Below are 17,703 nucleotides of genomic sequence, written 5' to 3'. Positions count from 1 at the left end.
AGCCGACCTAATTTTTTTTTTTTTCCTTTTTTAGCAAACTTGGTGTGAAATTAGAAGCTGATCACAAGTGTTTTCTCCAAACTGGAAGAGGTCATTATAAATAGTTTATCTTCTATCCTATTGTTGTTTTTCTTCTAGTTTTTTTATATGTCTGCATTTTTCAAACTATTTACTATTCCCATAAATATGCCAATAATCAAAAGACTTTACATCACTGCCAGCAACAACTACGACTCGAATTATCAAATAGTCCCCGTTAATACCGAACAGCCATTAGAGATTGACTCAAAAATTGGACTTTTTAAATTATTTTTAAACATTAAAAATTTCGATGGTTCCAAACCTCATCTTTCCAACAGTTTATACAATTTGCAGGATGACGTGTATTTGAACGGAGAAAAAATCGAGTTCAACAAACCCCCAAAAGATGATGATGAACCTAATTTACGTATCAATATCGAATTCACTCCTAAAGAAGACATAAATGGCTCCAATTTTGCATTTGGTAATGACTTTACATATCCCATTAGAGATTACGTCCCCGTTGGGTTATTGAATACAGGTTTAAAGCTTTTCAACTGGTTCATCAATGATTCAGTCAAGGGTGACCCATATCCTGATAAGCCATACCTCTACGGACCTGGGATTAGTAGCTTCACATATATGGCTATCAAGAATCCGGACGACCCCACAGTAAACACACACTCAAAAAAAGCAGTAGAGAATTTATTCCAACAGGAAGAGAATATACCAAAAGAACCAAATTCAAGAAAGAAATTCTTTAGTAACAAGAAAAAGTGTGAAAAGTTCACTTTCAAAAAAGGTGTGACGTATATTTTACAGTTTGATACCAATTTTGTCAAGTTGGCTGATTCAAAATACTCAATTTCTATCCCTAGATTTGATTTTGATGTTAGTCATTATGCCAATGATACGCTAGACAATGTTAACTGGGTTTTCAAAGAAGGCGGATATGAAGGGGTTGATTTTGGTAAATTGGGATTGATTATCAATTTTAAAGTATTACTGGAAGATTCAGAAGATTCATAATAGGAATTTCATTATCTTTTTTGTGAGAAGAATTCATATAATCAACTCTTTTCATCTATTAGATTTTTATAGCTTTACAAAACCAATAGATTAGATTGCTTTAGATTGTGTTTTCCTTGCTGTAGTTGTGGTTGTTGGGATAGATGGAAATATAGTATATTTTACAATGGGCTTGATTTTGTTCTATAATTTCAAGTACGGGTGAACAACATATAGATTGAACACAAAGAAACATCGTTACCGTCAGCCGGATACATTCAAGATCGTATTTCTGGTTTTTTATCACATTTGTAGTGCCCACCAAGGCTATAACTTTTTGTTAGAATTAAAGTGATCATTTCACACGACACAATTTTAAGGGATCATAATTTTCTTTCTCTCTTAGACCTTGTTAAGTTGTTTGTCATCGCACTACTTCTCCTAATCAAAACAAATCCAAAAAGCAGTATTCATAACATTCTATTTAAGAATTACCACTTTATTGTATAATCAACGACTCCAGAATTTTGATTCTTTAAATTATTTAAACTGTTCAAATTTGATAAATGTATCATTATTTATAATGAATGAAGGAAATAGAGCATCAAAAGAGGATATAGATTTAGAAAATGCTATTGGAGATGTATTTGGACAGTTCGATTTTGGTTCTGTAGATAAAGAAGAAGGCACGAATCACCAACTACAACAAGACCAACTAGAAGAGCAAGATAAAGATCAACCACAGCAACCAGAATCCAAACTGGAACATTATCATACCGATACCCCTCTTCAAGATTTACCACAACCCTCCCAAAGGAAAGAGATTATTGCAGAACCAAAGCAAACACTACAACATAAAGATAATAAACAAGCTGAACATTCACAAACAAACACCACAGAAAACTCCAAGCCCTCTGAGGATGAATTGGATTTGGAAGATGCAATTGGAGATGCCCTAGATACGGTGTTTGGAGCTAATCACAACAACAACGACAATCACAACAACACAGACTCAAATAACGATCATCAATCCTCCGAATCTGACAACCAAAATGATGTGAAAAATGCAATAGAAAACGCTTTAGGTGATATTTTTACAGAAGTTAAAACAGACACAACTACAGATGATGCAGCAGATTCACATGAAAAAGACAAACTTACTCCAGAGTTATCTACTCCAATCCAGCAAGTTAAAAATTCACCAGACTCTACAGACAGACCAACTACCCAACTGGAAGTAGAAGAACCAAAGGATAATCTACTAGAAACAAAAACAGGTGAAGATTTAGATGATATAATAGGAAAAACAATACTGGATTTAGTTACGGCACCAAAAGACAATAAAAATGAAAAAGATACTGATAGGGGTCTAAATCAAAAAGATAAAGTTGATAATCTGGAAAACTCCACAATACAGCAAAGCGTTGAAAATGCAGATAAGATACCGACCCCAGATAATTCTAATGAAAACCACCTACGTACACCAGAAACTGGTCCCCCAAAGATTTCAACTGAAGATACTAACACCACTCATGAGCCCACAGACGAAATAAAAGACAAGGAAAGTATTGACAAAATAGATAATAACAAGGGTCTTACAGAAACGAATACTTCTGGTGACAACACGAAAACAAATCTGGAACTGAATGAAGAAATGGACGAATTGGACGACGTGATAGGGAAAGCTTTTCAAGATGCAATTTCAAAGAGTCAACCGACACCCATTGATGCATCCAATGTCACAGACCTGCAAGAGTCAAAATCCCAAACAACACCAAAAGAAAAAACTAATATGTCTTCTTCCAAAGTGGAACAAACAGTTGCTTCTTTTGAAACAGAAAGTGAACCCACAAATGATTCAACAGAATTGGACCAGGCCATAGGTGATGTGTTCAAACAAATTATAAATGAGGACTCTAGCGATACAACCAAAGCATCACCAGCACCAGAATCAGTAGGTGACGATGATAATATGGATTTAGATGCAGTCATAGGTGATGCATTTAAGAGCGTACTTCCAACTGAACTCCCATCCAAAGATAAATCACTTCCATTGCCACCCGATGATGACGATAATGATCTAGAGAATGCGATTGGAGAAGCATTTAAGTCTATTTCTGATATCAAAGGAAAGGATAGAAAACAGGAAGAACAAGTTAACGATGACGAACTTAATGCGATGATAGCACAATCATTTCAGAAAGCTGTTGATATATCGAAATCAGATTCTCATATTGATAATGATGACATGGAAAATGCAATCACTCAGGCATTCAAAACGGCAATGGCTGGCACTAGCGCCACATCACAAATGTCTGCCCGAGAAGCTGCTATAAGAAGCTTGGCAGTAGAAATATCACATCAAGTGCAGGATCACTTGAAAAACGACAAGTTTATGCCACCTTTGCCCTTTATACCTGGATTACCCCAATTGGACGATAATGTTCTAGCTCATTTTCAAAAAGTAGCATACACTGATGATGATACAAAGGAACAAGATAAATTGAAGAAGACAGTCTCTGAATCGACAAATTCCAAAACAACTCAAGATAACGGAGGTGTTGCTGAATTGGAAAACTTGCAAATGAATGATATTTTGCAAAATGCTTTCAAAATGGCATTGGAAAATCCTCAAGAATTACTTTCTGATTTAGATATTGATCCAACTATTCAAGTACCTACTACTAATACTACTAGTACCACTACGTTCCCAAGACAAGTTTCACAGCCGCAGCCACAACACATACCTGTAAGTAGTCTGAAATTTATTCCACCAACTTCCAACCAAGGAATGCAAAACTATAGGAAGTACCCACACCAGCAGATACCAGAAGTGCAAAGATCCAGTACGAATACACTGATAGTGAAACCTATTGATAAATTAGAATCTTTAGAAAATGATTCACACAAGAAACCGTCATTATTGTCTAATCCTGCAGTGACTTCACAATTAACTTCGATTATCAGTTCATTAACATCCCGTATTAATAGTGGCGAGTTATCGGACGCTAATATATTGCAAGTTATTCGACAAATGACAGATGTGTTGGCTTCCGGTGGCTCTTTGGCGCTGTTCTTAAAGAAACCTACTTCAATTCAGGATGTGATAGTGACGTACAGAGATGGTGTGAGACAAAAAATGTTGAAAAGTTTATATTTGACCAAAAACTTTCTTGACCAAAAACTACCCATCACTGAAAATGAAGTGAAACAAAAAGCCATTAAATTGATAGACAATATTGCCATTGCGTTTGATCCAGTTGGGTTTACAAAGATTGTCGCAGTTGAAATTAAAGACGAAGAATTTGTTGGCATATCCTCGTTTTTAAAAAATGTGCTTACCACAACATTGAAACATGCAACCACTACTAAATTTAGTCCAACTATAATAAATTCTATTGAATCAGTTGTTGAGAGAATAACACAGAACGCATTACTGGATAGTAACAATGAAGAAGCAGTGAAACAAGTATCTCAAGATGAAGAACTAGTTAAACCCATAACAGACTTGTTTAGTTTACTTTCTGGCTCATCCTTGTTTGATAATTCATTTCCAATGGTTGTTGCAACAGCAGTTTCCGTAGCAGTAACAGGATATGTCTACAAGGAAGCTACTGGTGTTGCCTTGGATACCACCATCAAAGCTGTTTGTCTGATATTGAGTAATCTTTTCAACACTGCACCAGGAATGACTTTCAAAGGGAATGCAAATTCTACTATTGGAAATCAAGCAACTAAAAGACTTTCAGACTTGATTTTAGTTGGTGATTTAAGACGCACAAAAATTGATCCAGATCTAGGTAAAACCATCAATAATGATAATGGAAAAGCTGATACTTGGAATATCGATGCATCATCATCTATAAAAATTCCGCAATATCGAAGACCTAGTGCTTTACATGAAAAGTCCAATGTGTTGCATAAACCAGCATTAACACTTCCCAGGAGCTCACCATTCATTTCAAATAAGATTGGATCTTCACAATCCAATTCTCAACCACTACACACTTCTAATCATAACAATAAACTCAAAAGACCTGGAAGTTTCCAACGGCCTAGCAATGCCAAACCAAGGGCAACAAGTTTAGGATTTCCCAAACTCCATTCAACATCATTTAAATATCAATAGTCACTAGCCTTTGAATTTACATATATATGAAGTATATACTTTCTGCATACTTGCATAAATTCTAAATGGGTTCAGTTTCGTTCAATAACCAACTGTAAACTTTTTTCTCGTTTAGCTCTAACAATTTACTACCAAAATCGTCTCTGATACTTTGATGATACTCATTAATCCATTGAATTTCAATCGGAGATAATTGAGTTGTATCAATCAATTTTCTGCAAAAAGGTACCTTTGTCAAATAATTGAATCCAAGGAAATTTTCACCTTGTCTTGTTTTCCCTAAAGAACCATCACATTCAACCACTTCCAATTCACTTTCAATTCTAAACCCAACTTCACCATCAACATAATATCCAGGCTCATCAGTTAATATTGCTCCTGGTTGGAATAACCCTTTTGATGGACCACCAGAAGTCGTCAGAATATATAACGGTCCTTCATGGACAGGACCAAAACTGGCAACACCATGACCAGTACCATGATTAAAATCTAACCCTTTATTCCATAATGGCTGACGAGCAAATGCATCCAAAATTGTCCCCGTAGAACTACTATTTGGAGGAAATTTGGCCATTGCCAATGATAAATGACCTTTAAGAACTAAAGTATAATACAATTTATCACGATCAGTCAATCCATGATATCCAAACTTGTAGGTTCGAGTGATATCAGTGGTACCTTCAAGATAATGAGCCCCTGAATCAATTAAATAAGGTTTAGTTGGATCAATTATCAGATGTTCGGTTTTTGTTGGTGCATAATGGATGATTGCTGCATTAGCACCTGTTGAAGAAATAGTCTCATAAGATAACCCTTTGAAATTGGGTAATTTCTGTCTAATTGAATATATTTTACATGCTGCATCGTATTCTGATATTTTTTTCTTTTTAATGACCAACTGATAGTCTAACCAAGCTGAAAAAATAATGAATGCTAAAGAATCTTTGTATTGAGCAATTTTGGCATTGAAAAGTTCAGTTTTGTTTTTAAAAATTTTCAAATTCGCAATTATTGATTCATGATACAACAGTGACTTGTTAACGGATTTGGAAATAGTATCATATAAAGCATATGACGTTGCTGATCTTGTTGGCAAAACGACGGATTCCTTATCTTTGAGTTCACTTAACTTGGAAACATCTTTGAAAAACTCATTGTAATCTTTAATTGTCAAATTTTCGATACTCGACAAATATTCATTGAGTTGTGCATCGTCGTTGGGCAATTTGTCGTTATTAACATACAATACTATCGAATCCAAAGTTACTAAGGCATATGCGAAAAACACTGGTGTGAAGGGAATGTCTTTATCTGCTCTCAAATTAAACAACCAAGCAATACTATCTAACTCAGACACCACATAGTGAGTGCTATTCTTTTCTTTCATGGCTTGTCTTATTTTGGTTAATTTATCATTGGTGTGTTCTCCACTGTAACGCAATGGTAAAACATAGATTGGATCCAATGGTCTAGACGGCTTTTCTGCACCCCATATTTCATCAACAAGATTGACCAGCAATAATGGTTTGAATTGGAATGATTTATGAAATTTAGCCTGTTTGTCAAAATATTCACCAATTGATAAACTGACCACTCTTGGGTCACAGGAAATCACTTTGCTAAATCCATTCTTGGAAGCAGATTCAACACTCCATTCGTGCCATGGTTTATAACCAGTAGCACCTTGTTTAAACAACTTCCATAATCTTGGATTTAATTGCTTTTCTGCCTGTAAAAAATATCTTCCATCCGTTGATAATATTGCTTCACCAGTTAAAGTGTTTGCGTTGGTCAAAGTAACAATAGCAATTCCTGCACTTCCGGTAAATCCAGTTATATACTCTCTGCGTTTGTCAGATAATGAAGTATATTCCGATTGATGTTCATCTTCAGATGGAATAATATATGTCCCGATATTATACTCCTTCATTAACTTCCTTAATTCATATAATTTTTCCCTTTGGGATAACTTTGAGCTCGGTAAAAGAATAGGGAAATCATCCGATTCATATGGTAAATCAGGTAATGGTGTGTCTTCATCATCAGATAAGTTATAATCACTATCAACATCAATATCATCGGTATCATTAAGCAGTATATCTGAAACCTTACGAGTCAAAGGAGTTAAACAGTTTTGGAAAGGATTAATGGAGTTGAATAAGGATAATGTGTTTTCGAAAATGGGAAAGTTGAATGATCTGACTGAAACTTCATGATCATCAGCAATCTTTTTGCTGTATTCTAACAAGGGTTGTTTTTCGGAATAAGTCATTTTGATATTGAAGGAATTAACTAAAAGCCAAAAAATAAAAAAAGGAAGAACAGACTATATCCAAAACTAAATTAGAGCAAATTGTTCTGCCTTTAAATAGTTGGTAGAGATATAGAAGGAACGAGGGGCAGAGAAGGAAAGATGATTCAAGATGGGGGGAGGGAGAAGGGGGGGCAAGAGAGGGAAAGAAAGAAAGTCCGTAAGCGGGGATGGCATTAAATAAGAAGTGCAAATGGAAGAATGAGAGGGAAAAAAATATAGTCCATGCCACCACACAATACACAATCAAGTAAATGTGATTTACAATAAAGTTTTGCTGATAAGAAAAAAAAAAAAAGATTTAACAATTGGTAGTCTCTCTCTCTTGCACTTTTGACTTAACAATAGAGACAACACACACACAAGAAAAAAAACCTTCGGAGTTTGACAGAAGAAATATGAACAAACTTTAATATAGACACCAAACAATGTAAATAAAGCACGTGCAAAGCAAGAATACGAAAAATAAATATCAATTATATAATTGAATAGAGATAAGCTACACCTCTTCTTTTTGTTCTTCCAAGCTGAAACTCTATATGGAATTGAAACACTCATCTAAAATTCCCAGATTTTTTCTTGTCTTCCACTGTCACGTCAAAGCTTAAAACCAACAAACAAATCTACAACCTTAGACATTTCGTCTCCCCTCCTCTCTAGTTTCTCAAATAATTTGACAATTCAACCAGAAAACAACCAAACAATAGTTATAGTTCGTACTTTGTTTTTGCCTTGGCCATTTCACAGGTCATGTGCAATTTTCTTTGGTACTTACGAAAACCATGAAAAGAGATTCCTAAATAAAGGGTTGGTGACGTAAATATTGCAAAATGTACGAAATTTGATCTTCTTTACACGAGCACCCATATTGTCTGGCATTTTTACACGACCACGTTATTGATTTTTTGTTTCACAAATAAGCAAAACGCGTCTTGTCTATTAGAATGTGTTTTTTTTTTTTGGTTTTTAAATTTTTTACCTCTTGATCAACAAGAATTATAAACATCTACATCTTTTCATTGTATTACTCGTGCGAAATCCCAATCCGAAACTTTTATCATGGGTAGATTAATAGGATTAGAACTATTCAATTTCAAGTCTTATAAGGGCAAATCCATTATTGGATTTGGCTCCTCGTACTTTACATCAATCATAGGACCTAATGGGGCTGGTAAATCAAACATGATGGATGCCATTTCCTTTGTTTTGGGGGTTAATTCTTATCATTTAAGATCTCAGAATTTGAAGGATTTGATTTACAGAGGAAGAAGAAATATTGACACTGATAGTACTACATTAGATGCAATTGAACAGGATCCCACCAGTGCTTACGTTATGGCGACTTACGAAAAGGATGATGGAGAAATTTTGAAATTAAAGAGAACCATTACCGCTTCTGGAAATAGTGATTATCAAATAAATGGTCAATCAGTGACAATGTTGAATTATAGTATGGTTCTAAAACAGGAAAATATTTTGATCAAAGCAAGAAACTTTCTTGTTTTCCAAGGTGATGTAGAAACGATTGCATCTCAGAATCCAAAAGATTTGACCAAATTGATTGAAACCATTAGTGGCTCGAATGAATACATAAATGAATATGAAAGATTGAAAGAAGAACACGAAAAAGCCCACGAGTTGACTACTTCGGTTTTCTCAAGAAAGAGAACCCTTAATTCCGAGTCGAAACAATATAAAGAGCAAATGGCTGAACAACGTCAATTTGAAGAGAAAATTATTACCAAAAATGATACTGTCAAAAAGATCAATTTGTATAAGCTTTTCCATAATGAAAAGAAACACAATCAATTAAAAGATGAAATTAAATCAAAAAACGAGGAGTTGAAACTTGCTAAGAAAGAGTTATCGAATAAGGAGAAAACATACAAATCCATAATGACAGATTACTCAAGCAGTGTTTTGAATGCCAAAAAGCAAAAGCAACAAACAGAGGCAGCTCAACAGAAAATCGACTCAACGAAACGTGAATTAATTCCAGTTGAAGCTAACCAGAGATCATTATCGAATAAAATCAATTTCCATAAACTTAAGGTTGGTGACTTGGTAAAGGATATTGCTAGACAAAAGACGCAAGTTTCCTCAGTGGAAAGACAATTGAGAGATGCTCAAAGAATGTTTGATGATTTTCAAGCAAAAATAGCTGCAGCTGTTGCATCATCTACGAATATTTCACCAGAGGCCCAGAAAGAGTATGAAGAGTTGAGGTCTAAGTTTTTAGCAGAGAATGGATCAGAACTAGAAGAGCAGATTTCGTTGTTGTTGAACAATAAGGATAGTTTGAACTCAGCAAAGTCAAATCTTGAGAACCAGAAAACTAATGCTGAAAATAGAATTGCGGAATTGGAATCCATTGTAGCCACTGACTTGAAATCGAAATTACACGATGTTTCCAATGAAATCAATGAAGTGCTTGACAAAAAAAGTGACAAAGTGGAAGCACGAAATGCTCTTATTAAACAGAAAGATGAATTCAACCACGAAGAACTAAAATTAAACACTAGGTTGAGAGATGTCTTAGTTAAGCTCGACGAGTTAGCTTCCCAACAGAGAGAATCAAACAAACAAAAAAAGTTGAGAGAGAATGTTGCTACATTGAAGAGACTTTTCCCACAAGGTGCGATTAAAGGTCTTGTATACGAATTAGTTCGTCCCACTCAACAAAAGTATGAGTCAGCTTTGGCAACGTTGTTAGGACCAAACTTTGACAGTATTATTGTTGAATCATCTGCAGTTGCGTATAAATGTATTGATATTTTGAAAGAGAGAAGAGCAGGTGTTGCTACGTTTATTCCTTTGGATTCAATAGAAACTGATATAATCAATTTAAGTCACCTCAGATCCATTCATCCTTCGGCATTACCTGGTGTTGATATTATTGAGTACCAAGATAAATCTTTGGAACCAGCAGTTAATTATATTATTGGGAACACAGTTGTTGTCGATACTATTGACACAGCAAGAAATTTGAAATGGCAATCCAATACCCGTTTTGACAACAAAATTGTAACATTACAAGGATCAGTGATTCACAAATCTGGTTTAATGACCGGTGGTCAACAGCAACAGAAATCATCAGCAAGTTTAAGTTGGAGTAAACAAGAATGGACTAAATTAAACGAATTGAAAGAAGAGTTGAATCAAAAAATTTTCAAATTACAAGAAAAAAGACCAAAAGATTTAGAGATTAATTTATTAGCAGAAGAAATAGGAGCACTAGATGACAAGTTGCCAGTGTTGCGTAATCAAAAGACCAGTATTGAACGAATTATCAAAGATAGAGAATCTGAAATTGAATTCCAAACTGGGTTATTTAAAGGGTTTGATAAATCCATACAAGAGAAGATGAATGAAATAACTAAGATAAATGGGAAAATCGACAAAGTTAATGAAAAAATGAAATCAAGCAAGGATTTGATATTTGCTGAATTTTGTGAAAAATATGGTTTTATTAATGGTATTGAAGATTATGAAAACATGCATGGAAGCACATTAAGAGTGAGAGCAAAAGAAAGAGCTCAATTCTCTAAAACCATTTCCGTTTTACAAAACAAATTGGATTTCGAAAAAGAAAGATTGAAAGAAACCAAAGATCGAAGAAAAAGTATTGAAAGTTTGATTGTTGATTTAGAAGATGATTTAGCAAAAGTATTAACAGAAAAGAAGAAATTAGAAGAATCTTTGGATAAAGAAGAGGCTGAATATGAAGTGTTGCAAACTGAAATATCTCAATTTGATGATCTGATGCAATCTCAATTGAAAACATCGAAGTCTATTGAAAGCGATCTTGACGATAGTAAACTGCTAGTTTCCACTTTGGTTAAGGAGATTACTCAAATAGAGGAAAACTTATTGAAAACAGATTCTGAAAGAGCAAATGTTTTAAGGAATTGTAAAATTCAAAATATCAATTTGCCGTTGATTGATGGGGATTTGGATAGTATTTCAGTAGGTGAAAACTTGGAAAGCTCCATAAAGGAAGTCTATAAAATAGAACTTGATTATGAAATGCTAGAAGAGAGATTTAAGGAAGTTTTTAACAATAAACTCGAGAGTGAATTAGAAGTCACATTACAAAATACCATTAGTGACTTGGAAAAATTGACACCTAATGCTAAAGCCATAGAAAGATTGCGTGAAGTTGAAACTAAGTTACGAAATTACGATAAAGAATATAACGTTGCCAGACAAAAAGAGCGACAAGTAATCGAACGTTTCAAAAAAGTGCAAGAGAAACGTTATGATAAATTTATGGATGCATTTAATCACATTTCTGGTTGTATTGATTCAATCTATAAAGAGTTAACCAAATCTGCCATGTCACCATTAGGTGGGTCAGCATACTTGACGTTGGAGGATGAAGATCTGCCATTTTTGTCGGGTATAAAATACCATGCTATGCCACCAATGAAACGATTCAGAGATATGGAATTGTTATCCGGGGGTGAGAAAACTATGGCGGCCTTGGCACTTTTATTTGCTATTCATTCCTATCAACCTTCACCATTTTTTGTTCTTGATGAAATTGATGCTGCTTTAGATAACGCCAATGTTGCTAGAATTGGAAATTATATCAAGAAATATGCTGGGCCTAATTTTCAATTTATTGTTATATCTTTGAAAAATTCTTTATTTGAAAAATCAGATGCGTTGGTAGGTATTTATCGTGAACAAAGAGAAAACAGTTCCAAGACTGTAACTTTGGATCTTAGAGAATATCCAGATGATGATGTTCCTTTGAGTACTGTCACTGCCACTACATAGTACGCACATATAGATGTATAATTCGATTTTTTGTAGCTAATTTAAATGTAATCTTTATTAATATGTTAAATACAATCTATCAAAGTCAAATCATGCACCACAGTCTTAGAAACTCGTTGTTTGAACACTCACTCGGTCCGTATAGAAATGCATTATTCATTTCTGGTATGTTCGAGTAAATCAAAGAATCGATATTTTCATTCGGAAAGTCGTTACTGCTCACTATCTTCTGGTCATTTTCCATGAATTCTCCATCTAAGGTCTCTTCTGTGACAGAGTTAGTTAAGAAATCATTGGTATTATGACAAATGCATGGATACTGTTGTGACTGAGGTGTAATTCCCACAATGCTATTACTTTGGGGCGAAGTATATACCATATTCAAATCAATCCCGAGAATTTTGTTTTCTAAGCACAAGTTTGCATTGATTGTGGAATCAAAAACATGATTTGATACCCCATATCGGACAGATGAACAATTATGGCAATAGCAAATAAAATATTCTTGACCGTAAAGTGCTCTATACAAATTTTCAGTAAAAGTTTCACTACCATCCATTAGTCGATTACTTATTTTATCTCTTTGATCAATAATACAATGACTTGGAGAATTTAAGCAATCATGAAAGTAGCCAAAAGCACATAGTTGATGGGTATGCCACACCAAATCAATATCTAATGTTGACTTTAAGTTTTGGGACAACTTTGGATCTGTAACAATTGCAAAAAAATTACTGTATCTTGAAGTAGCTTCAGAAACAATATTACTAATGTTACTTGAATATAGCCAATTTAAGTTGTTTATTTTGATACCAAAACTCTCTTGCTTTAAAACCAACTCAACTAAATTTTTACCAATTTGAATATCTCCAGGGACAGTCATACTGATCAAATCGAGGTCCCGGTAAGTGTTCAATAAGAATGCTTGTGGCAATAACTCTGTAATACATTTTTGTTCCAAAATGAGGATAATATCATTAAGGTTTTTGGCTTGAATACTTCTCCATATCTGTATAAAAAGTTTTTGGAAAGACTCACTTGTTTTTTCAAGATCTTCAGGTAGCTTTGGCGGACTATTGTGAAGATATGTTAGCGGTGATTTTTCTTTTGATGCATCTGCAAATAGTTGTAGTTTTCTCAATTCGTCATGAGTAAGAACCTCGATTTTGGAACAGTAACAAAGTGATTGTTCACCGAAGTAAATATTTTTTGTTGCAAACTTTTTATCAAAGAATCCAGTTTCCATTTCGTTTTGCAATTTTATTGGTTCTGATATAACGTGTTTACAATTAGGACAAGTGATTGTGACACATTTTGCTTCAAACCCAAATCTATCAACATCATATTGTGAATCCAACGTATCTATGGTTGTGCATGCTATTATTTGAAGATAGTTGTGTTTGTATTCATGCGGCACATTAAATTCAAATGTGGTATTATCAATGAATTGATTAATTAAATGCAATGGTAAGGGTAGATTTGCAAATTCTTCCATATCACAACCAGTTAAAACAGTGTAAAATGATTTTGGATGTGACAAAAAGGAATACCAAACCATAATCACGTCCAAAGGTGGCATTAATTGTGTCATCATTGACGCGAATTGAAAATGACTTTGCTCATGAGTCTGGTTGTATGATGATTTCAAAGAATAACCTAGATCAATATCCATAAATTTTTTGAGAGAGACTAAAAATACCATGAATCTTCTTACAGCGTTGGTGACATATTGTTTCCATCTAGAAGCTGATGCATAGCTAGCTACTCCAGCTAACACTTTGACTTTTAAAATACCCAACACTTTTATTAATTTTAAGTGGGCAATAATTTCAAATTCATTAGGCAAATTCTGCGGTATTATACTAGTGTTAACACTATCAAGTAAATTCTTCTCTGACAATATATACTGAAAACTATAATATTTGGAAAAGTCAGATTGTTCTAGTATATTGTGAAATTTATGGGTAGCACTATTATCAACGTTGTTGGGTGAATACCCAAAAGACTGAAGGTTTCTCTCACCACTTGCCATGACGAAAATGTACTGAAAGTGATTTCTTGGAAATGATATACAAACTGACAAGAAATTTATAAAACCTGAAACAAACTCAACAGGAAAAGGGTACAGTAATATATTTGTATTTAAACTGTCACAACAATAAACACGCAGATGATTGAAATATTACCATCAATATATTTGCACGGCCCATTGACAAGAATAAACTGACCATTTTCATGCAGTAAATTCTTTCGTTCTGTTTGAGGCTAAATTAAACCAACATGCTTTGTTTGCATTGCTTAATCGCTCAGATGGTGAAGTTATCCTTTAAAAATTACCACACTCAACATAGTAAACAAGATCAAACCAACCGAAAGCTCCTAAAGTAGGTAAATCTAACTTTCTTGTACATACGGCTATCACGCACTTCCATAATTAGCACCGGCCCGGTTTTTTTCCACACACGGAGAAAAATAATAAAGGACTAAACCACAAAAAGGACAAACAACCAAATTACTTGACCTAAATTTATCAGCAATGGTAAATCAAATACACACTAGTAAGGTCAATTTATGCTCTTATACATTTACGTGTCATGCTGAAATGAAAGGCTACCGCCACCCCCCTGATACTTGAACAAACAGTATTTACAGTGGCAATAACGTCAACGATACATGGTTGACTTTGCCGTGTAGACCTCAAAATTCTGTGATTGGTTTTTAATCAAACTTACTAGTATCCCAAAATAGGATTGAAATGTATGGAATGTCCTTCACTGATTGTATTGGTTTCTTGCACGGCGATTTTATCTGGTTCTTTTGTTTGTTTTTACCAGTTTTAGTAAATACAATAATATCTGCATGTAAAAGAAAGAGTATTTAGATATGCACAAGTAATTAGCTCATTATCAAAGTAAAACATAATAAAAAGATTAGACATAGCCATTTAATTGATGAAGCTATAATAAAGAATAAAAATAGAGAAAACAAAGAAGAGGAGAAAAAAAAAAGGGGGGGGGGGGGGTGGTGGTATTATTAGAGAAATGTGGAGACTTGGTCTCTGTAACTTGTGTTAACTAATTCTTATCTTTACACTTTTTGCAGCGAAGAAAAAAACCAAAGCAAAAGGAAAACAATTAAAATAGATAAACAAACTATCCCCAGTTTTGACATCAATTGAGGACTAATTACGGATATTGTGGTTTGAATATTCCAAACTCAACATTCAGTTGTTTCTTTTTGGATATTGTTCTAGATAATGATATCTTTCGGCCAAACGGCGAAAAGAAACGCCGTTCTCAAGATAGTCCACATTCTCCACAGATTTTATTTGTTCTTTTTTCTTTCGGTTTAATCAAATCCATCAATAACGGAGTTAATGGTTTATCTGTTTCAAAGTTGGGATTGCTTTCACTAAGCTGGTTTATCTCCTTATCAAAGCGATTTCGGGTATTGTCAATTACTGATCAACAGACAACAAATCATTGATAAATATTGCGATTACATACTAGTTTATACAAGAAACTTTGTTTTTGAGATGAATTTTCAATACTAAAGGCTTTCGCAATTAATAATATTTGTGACGAAACTACTCTTTGTCAATACATTTAAGCCCAAGAAGGTACAGAAGAACATAAATTCAACTTCAGTTCTGTGGTGATTAGCTTTATATGCGCCTGAAAAAAAAAAACTGTAGTTTGACATCCGCACAAGAAAAATTTTGCACCAATCATCTCTTCAAAATTAGTAAACATGTCAAAGGAATCACTAACAATATGATCAATCTACAGAGGAACTTGCCTAAAATTGTAAGTTTACTTAGTGGAAGGATTATTACACAATGCCACAACTATTCAAAACTATCCACGCCTACAAGAAAGCCGAAAGGAGAAGAAAAAATCAGTAATCTTCTAAAGCATTTCAAAAGGACTAAACGAAGAAATGATTTAACTGATCCCACTCATCCTAGTAAGATAACGTACCGTGAAATTAATGATTTTATACAAGAATACTCCCAAAGTCATAATTTACAAGTTCAGACCGAGAATATACGTAACTCGCTTGATATAATTAAAAACTTTTTGCCCCACCAAAGAAATCACGATACAATACTAGATAATGTCAAAATCAGAGCCATGACTTCTCTGGGTGAAGGGTTAGCTATAGTTCACAAATCCATGTATGCCCATAACTTTACGTCTGATCCCGAAGAAATTTTGAACCAGTACACAGTATTAATAATACCCAAAACAGCTATTGGAGACAATGCTAGAGTACTACTTAAAATGCATCACGAATTTTATGCAGAAGGTGAGCTTATTGAAGTGCTTAATTCCAAATCTAAAGGATCCAGAAGAAACGATAGGCTTATAGTATGCGAAAAATTCAATGAATGTAACGGATGTCAATTACAAATGTTATCGTATGAGGATCAATTGAAGTATAAACAATCGGTGATCCAAAGGGCCTATAAGTATTTTTATCCTCAGATTTTCAACCTGTTCAAAGAAATGGATAATTTTGGTATTGTTAATGAATCACCTTTACAATACTCTTATAGAACAAAATTAACTCCACACTTTGCGGCATCCAATAAAGTTAACCAAAAACTCGGTTTCCAGCACGTTAACAACCGAGGAAGATTGGATATAACCAATTGTCCCATTGCTACACCAGAAATAAATGATATATTACTAGAATCAAGAGACAACTACATAGGGAAATCAACACCTTTGACACAACTAACATTGAGGCAAAGTCTTCGTATCAATCAAGACACTGGTGCCTTCAAGTCAGTGGCACTAGAAGGTCAAAAAAAAGTTATCACAGAAAAAGTTGAGGACTTTTTATTTCAGTATGATTCTAACTGCTTTTTCCAAAACAATAATGCAATTTTACCCAGTGTTTTGGATTACATCAGATATCATATCAATCAATCTGATAAAACAATTGACAATTTGATTGACACATATTGTGGTGTTGGGTTTTTTGGAATTGCCTTGTCCAAATCATTCAATGAAAACACCAAGATTTTCGGAATAGAACTAGTGGAACAAGCCATTAAATATGCCAACCATAACGCTAAATTGAATGGATTGGATCCTGAAAGAGTTCAATTTGTTTCTGGGGATGCTTCAAATATATTTAACAATGAGAAGTTTAAAAAATCTGGAATTTCTGGAAAAAACAGTGTTGTAATTGTCGACCCTTCCAGAAAGGGATCCAATGAATCATTTTTACAGCAATTGTTGGATTTTGAACCGGAAATTGTTGTCTACGTTAGTTGTAATGTTTTTTCACAGGCTAGGGACTTGGCTACATTTGAAAATTTGCAGCAGAATACCAATGTCAAATACAAAGTTAAAGATATAATGGGATTTGACTTTTTCCCACAAACTAAACACGTTGAATCCATTGCCATACTTGAAAAAGTGTAATTATAAATACATTTGTG

General features: G+C 34.1%; 6 protein-coding genes across 6 annotated transcripts; 4 read left to right on the top strand and 2 right to left on the bottom strand. All coding sequences in view use genetic code 12, as the record gives it.

Annotated features, from left to right (window-relative positions):
* Nucleotides 1-147: 147 nt before the first annotated feature.
* Nucleotides 148-1,050, top strand: CAALFM_CR03710CA (uncharacterized protein; the record flags this gene model as incomplete). The annotated part of the gene is made up of 1 exon (XM_710053.2): nt 148-1,050. One exon carries the CDS (start codon nt 148-150, stop codon nt 1,048-1,050), a length of 903 nt encoding a protein of 300 aa, XP_715146.2.
* A 562-nt stretch (nt 1,051-1,612) lies between these two features.
* Nucleotides 1,613-5,158, top strand: CAALFM_CR03700CA (uncharacterized protein; the record flags this gene model as incomplete). The annotated part of the gene is made up of 1 exon (XM_710052.2): nt 1,613-5,158. One exon carries the CDS (start codon nt 1,613-1,615, stop codon nt 5,156-5,158), a length of 3,546 nt encoding a protein of 1,181 aa, XP_715145.2.
* A 61-nt stretch (nt 5,159-5,219) lies between these two features.
* On the bottom strand, nt 5,220-7,430 carry CAALFM_CR03690WA (uncharacterized protein; the record flags this gene model as incomplete). The annotated part of the gene is made up of 1 exon (XM_710051.2): nt 5,220-7,430. The coding sequence occupies one exon, from the start codon at nt 7,428-7,430 to the stop codon at nt 5,220-5,222; it is 2,211 nt and encodes a 736-aa protein (XP_715144.2).
* Nucleotides 7,431-8,528: 1,098 nt separating this feature from the next.
* SMC1 (cohesin subunit) lies at nt 8,529-12,251 on the top strand (the record flags this gene model as incomplete). The annotated part of the gene is made up of 1 exon (XM_710050.2): nt 8,529-12,251. The coding sequence occupies one exon, from the start codon at nt 8,529-8,531 to the stop codon at nt 12,249-12,251; it is 3,723 nt and encodes a 1,240-aa protein (XP_715143.2).
* An 85-nt stretch (nt 12,252-12,336) lies between these two features.
* On the bottom strand, nt 12,337-14,283 carry CAALFM_CR03670WA (uncharacterized protein; the record flags this gene model as incomplete). The annotated part of the gene is made up of 1 exon (XM_710049.2): nt 12,337-14,283. The coding sequence occupies one exon, from the start codon at nt 14,281-14,283 to the stop codon at nt 12,337-12,339; it is 1,947 nt and encodes a 648-aa protein (XP_715142.2).
* Nucleotides 14,284-15,919: 1,636 nt separating this feature from the next.
* Nucleotides 15,920-17,686, top strand: CAALFM_CR03660CA (uncharacterized protein; the record flags this gene model as incomplete). The annotated part of the gene is made up of 1 exon (XM_710048.2): nt 15,920-17,686. One exon carries the CDS (start codon nt 15,920-15,922, stop codon nt 17,684-17,686), a length of 1,767 nt encoding a protein of 588 aa, XP_715141.2.
* Between the last annotated feature and the right edge of the window lie 17 nt (nt 17,687-17,703).

Source organism: Candida albicans, chromosome R, assembly GCF_000182965.3.
Source record: "Candida albicans SC5314 chromosome R, complete sequence".
NCBI classification, from domain to species: Eukaryota; Fungi; Ascomycota; class Pichiomycetes; order Serinales; family Debaryomycetaceae; genus Candida; species Candida albicans.
This window is presented reverse-complemented; position numbering and strand designations above follow the sequence as displayed.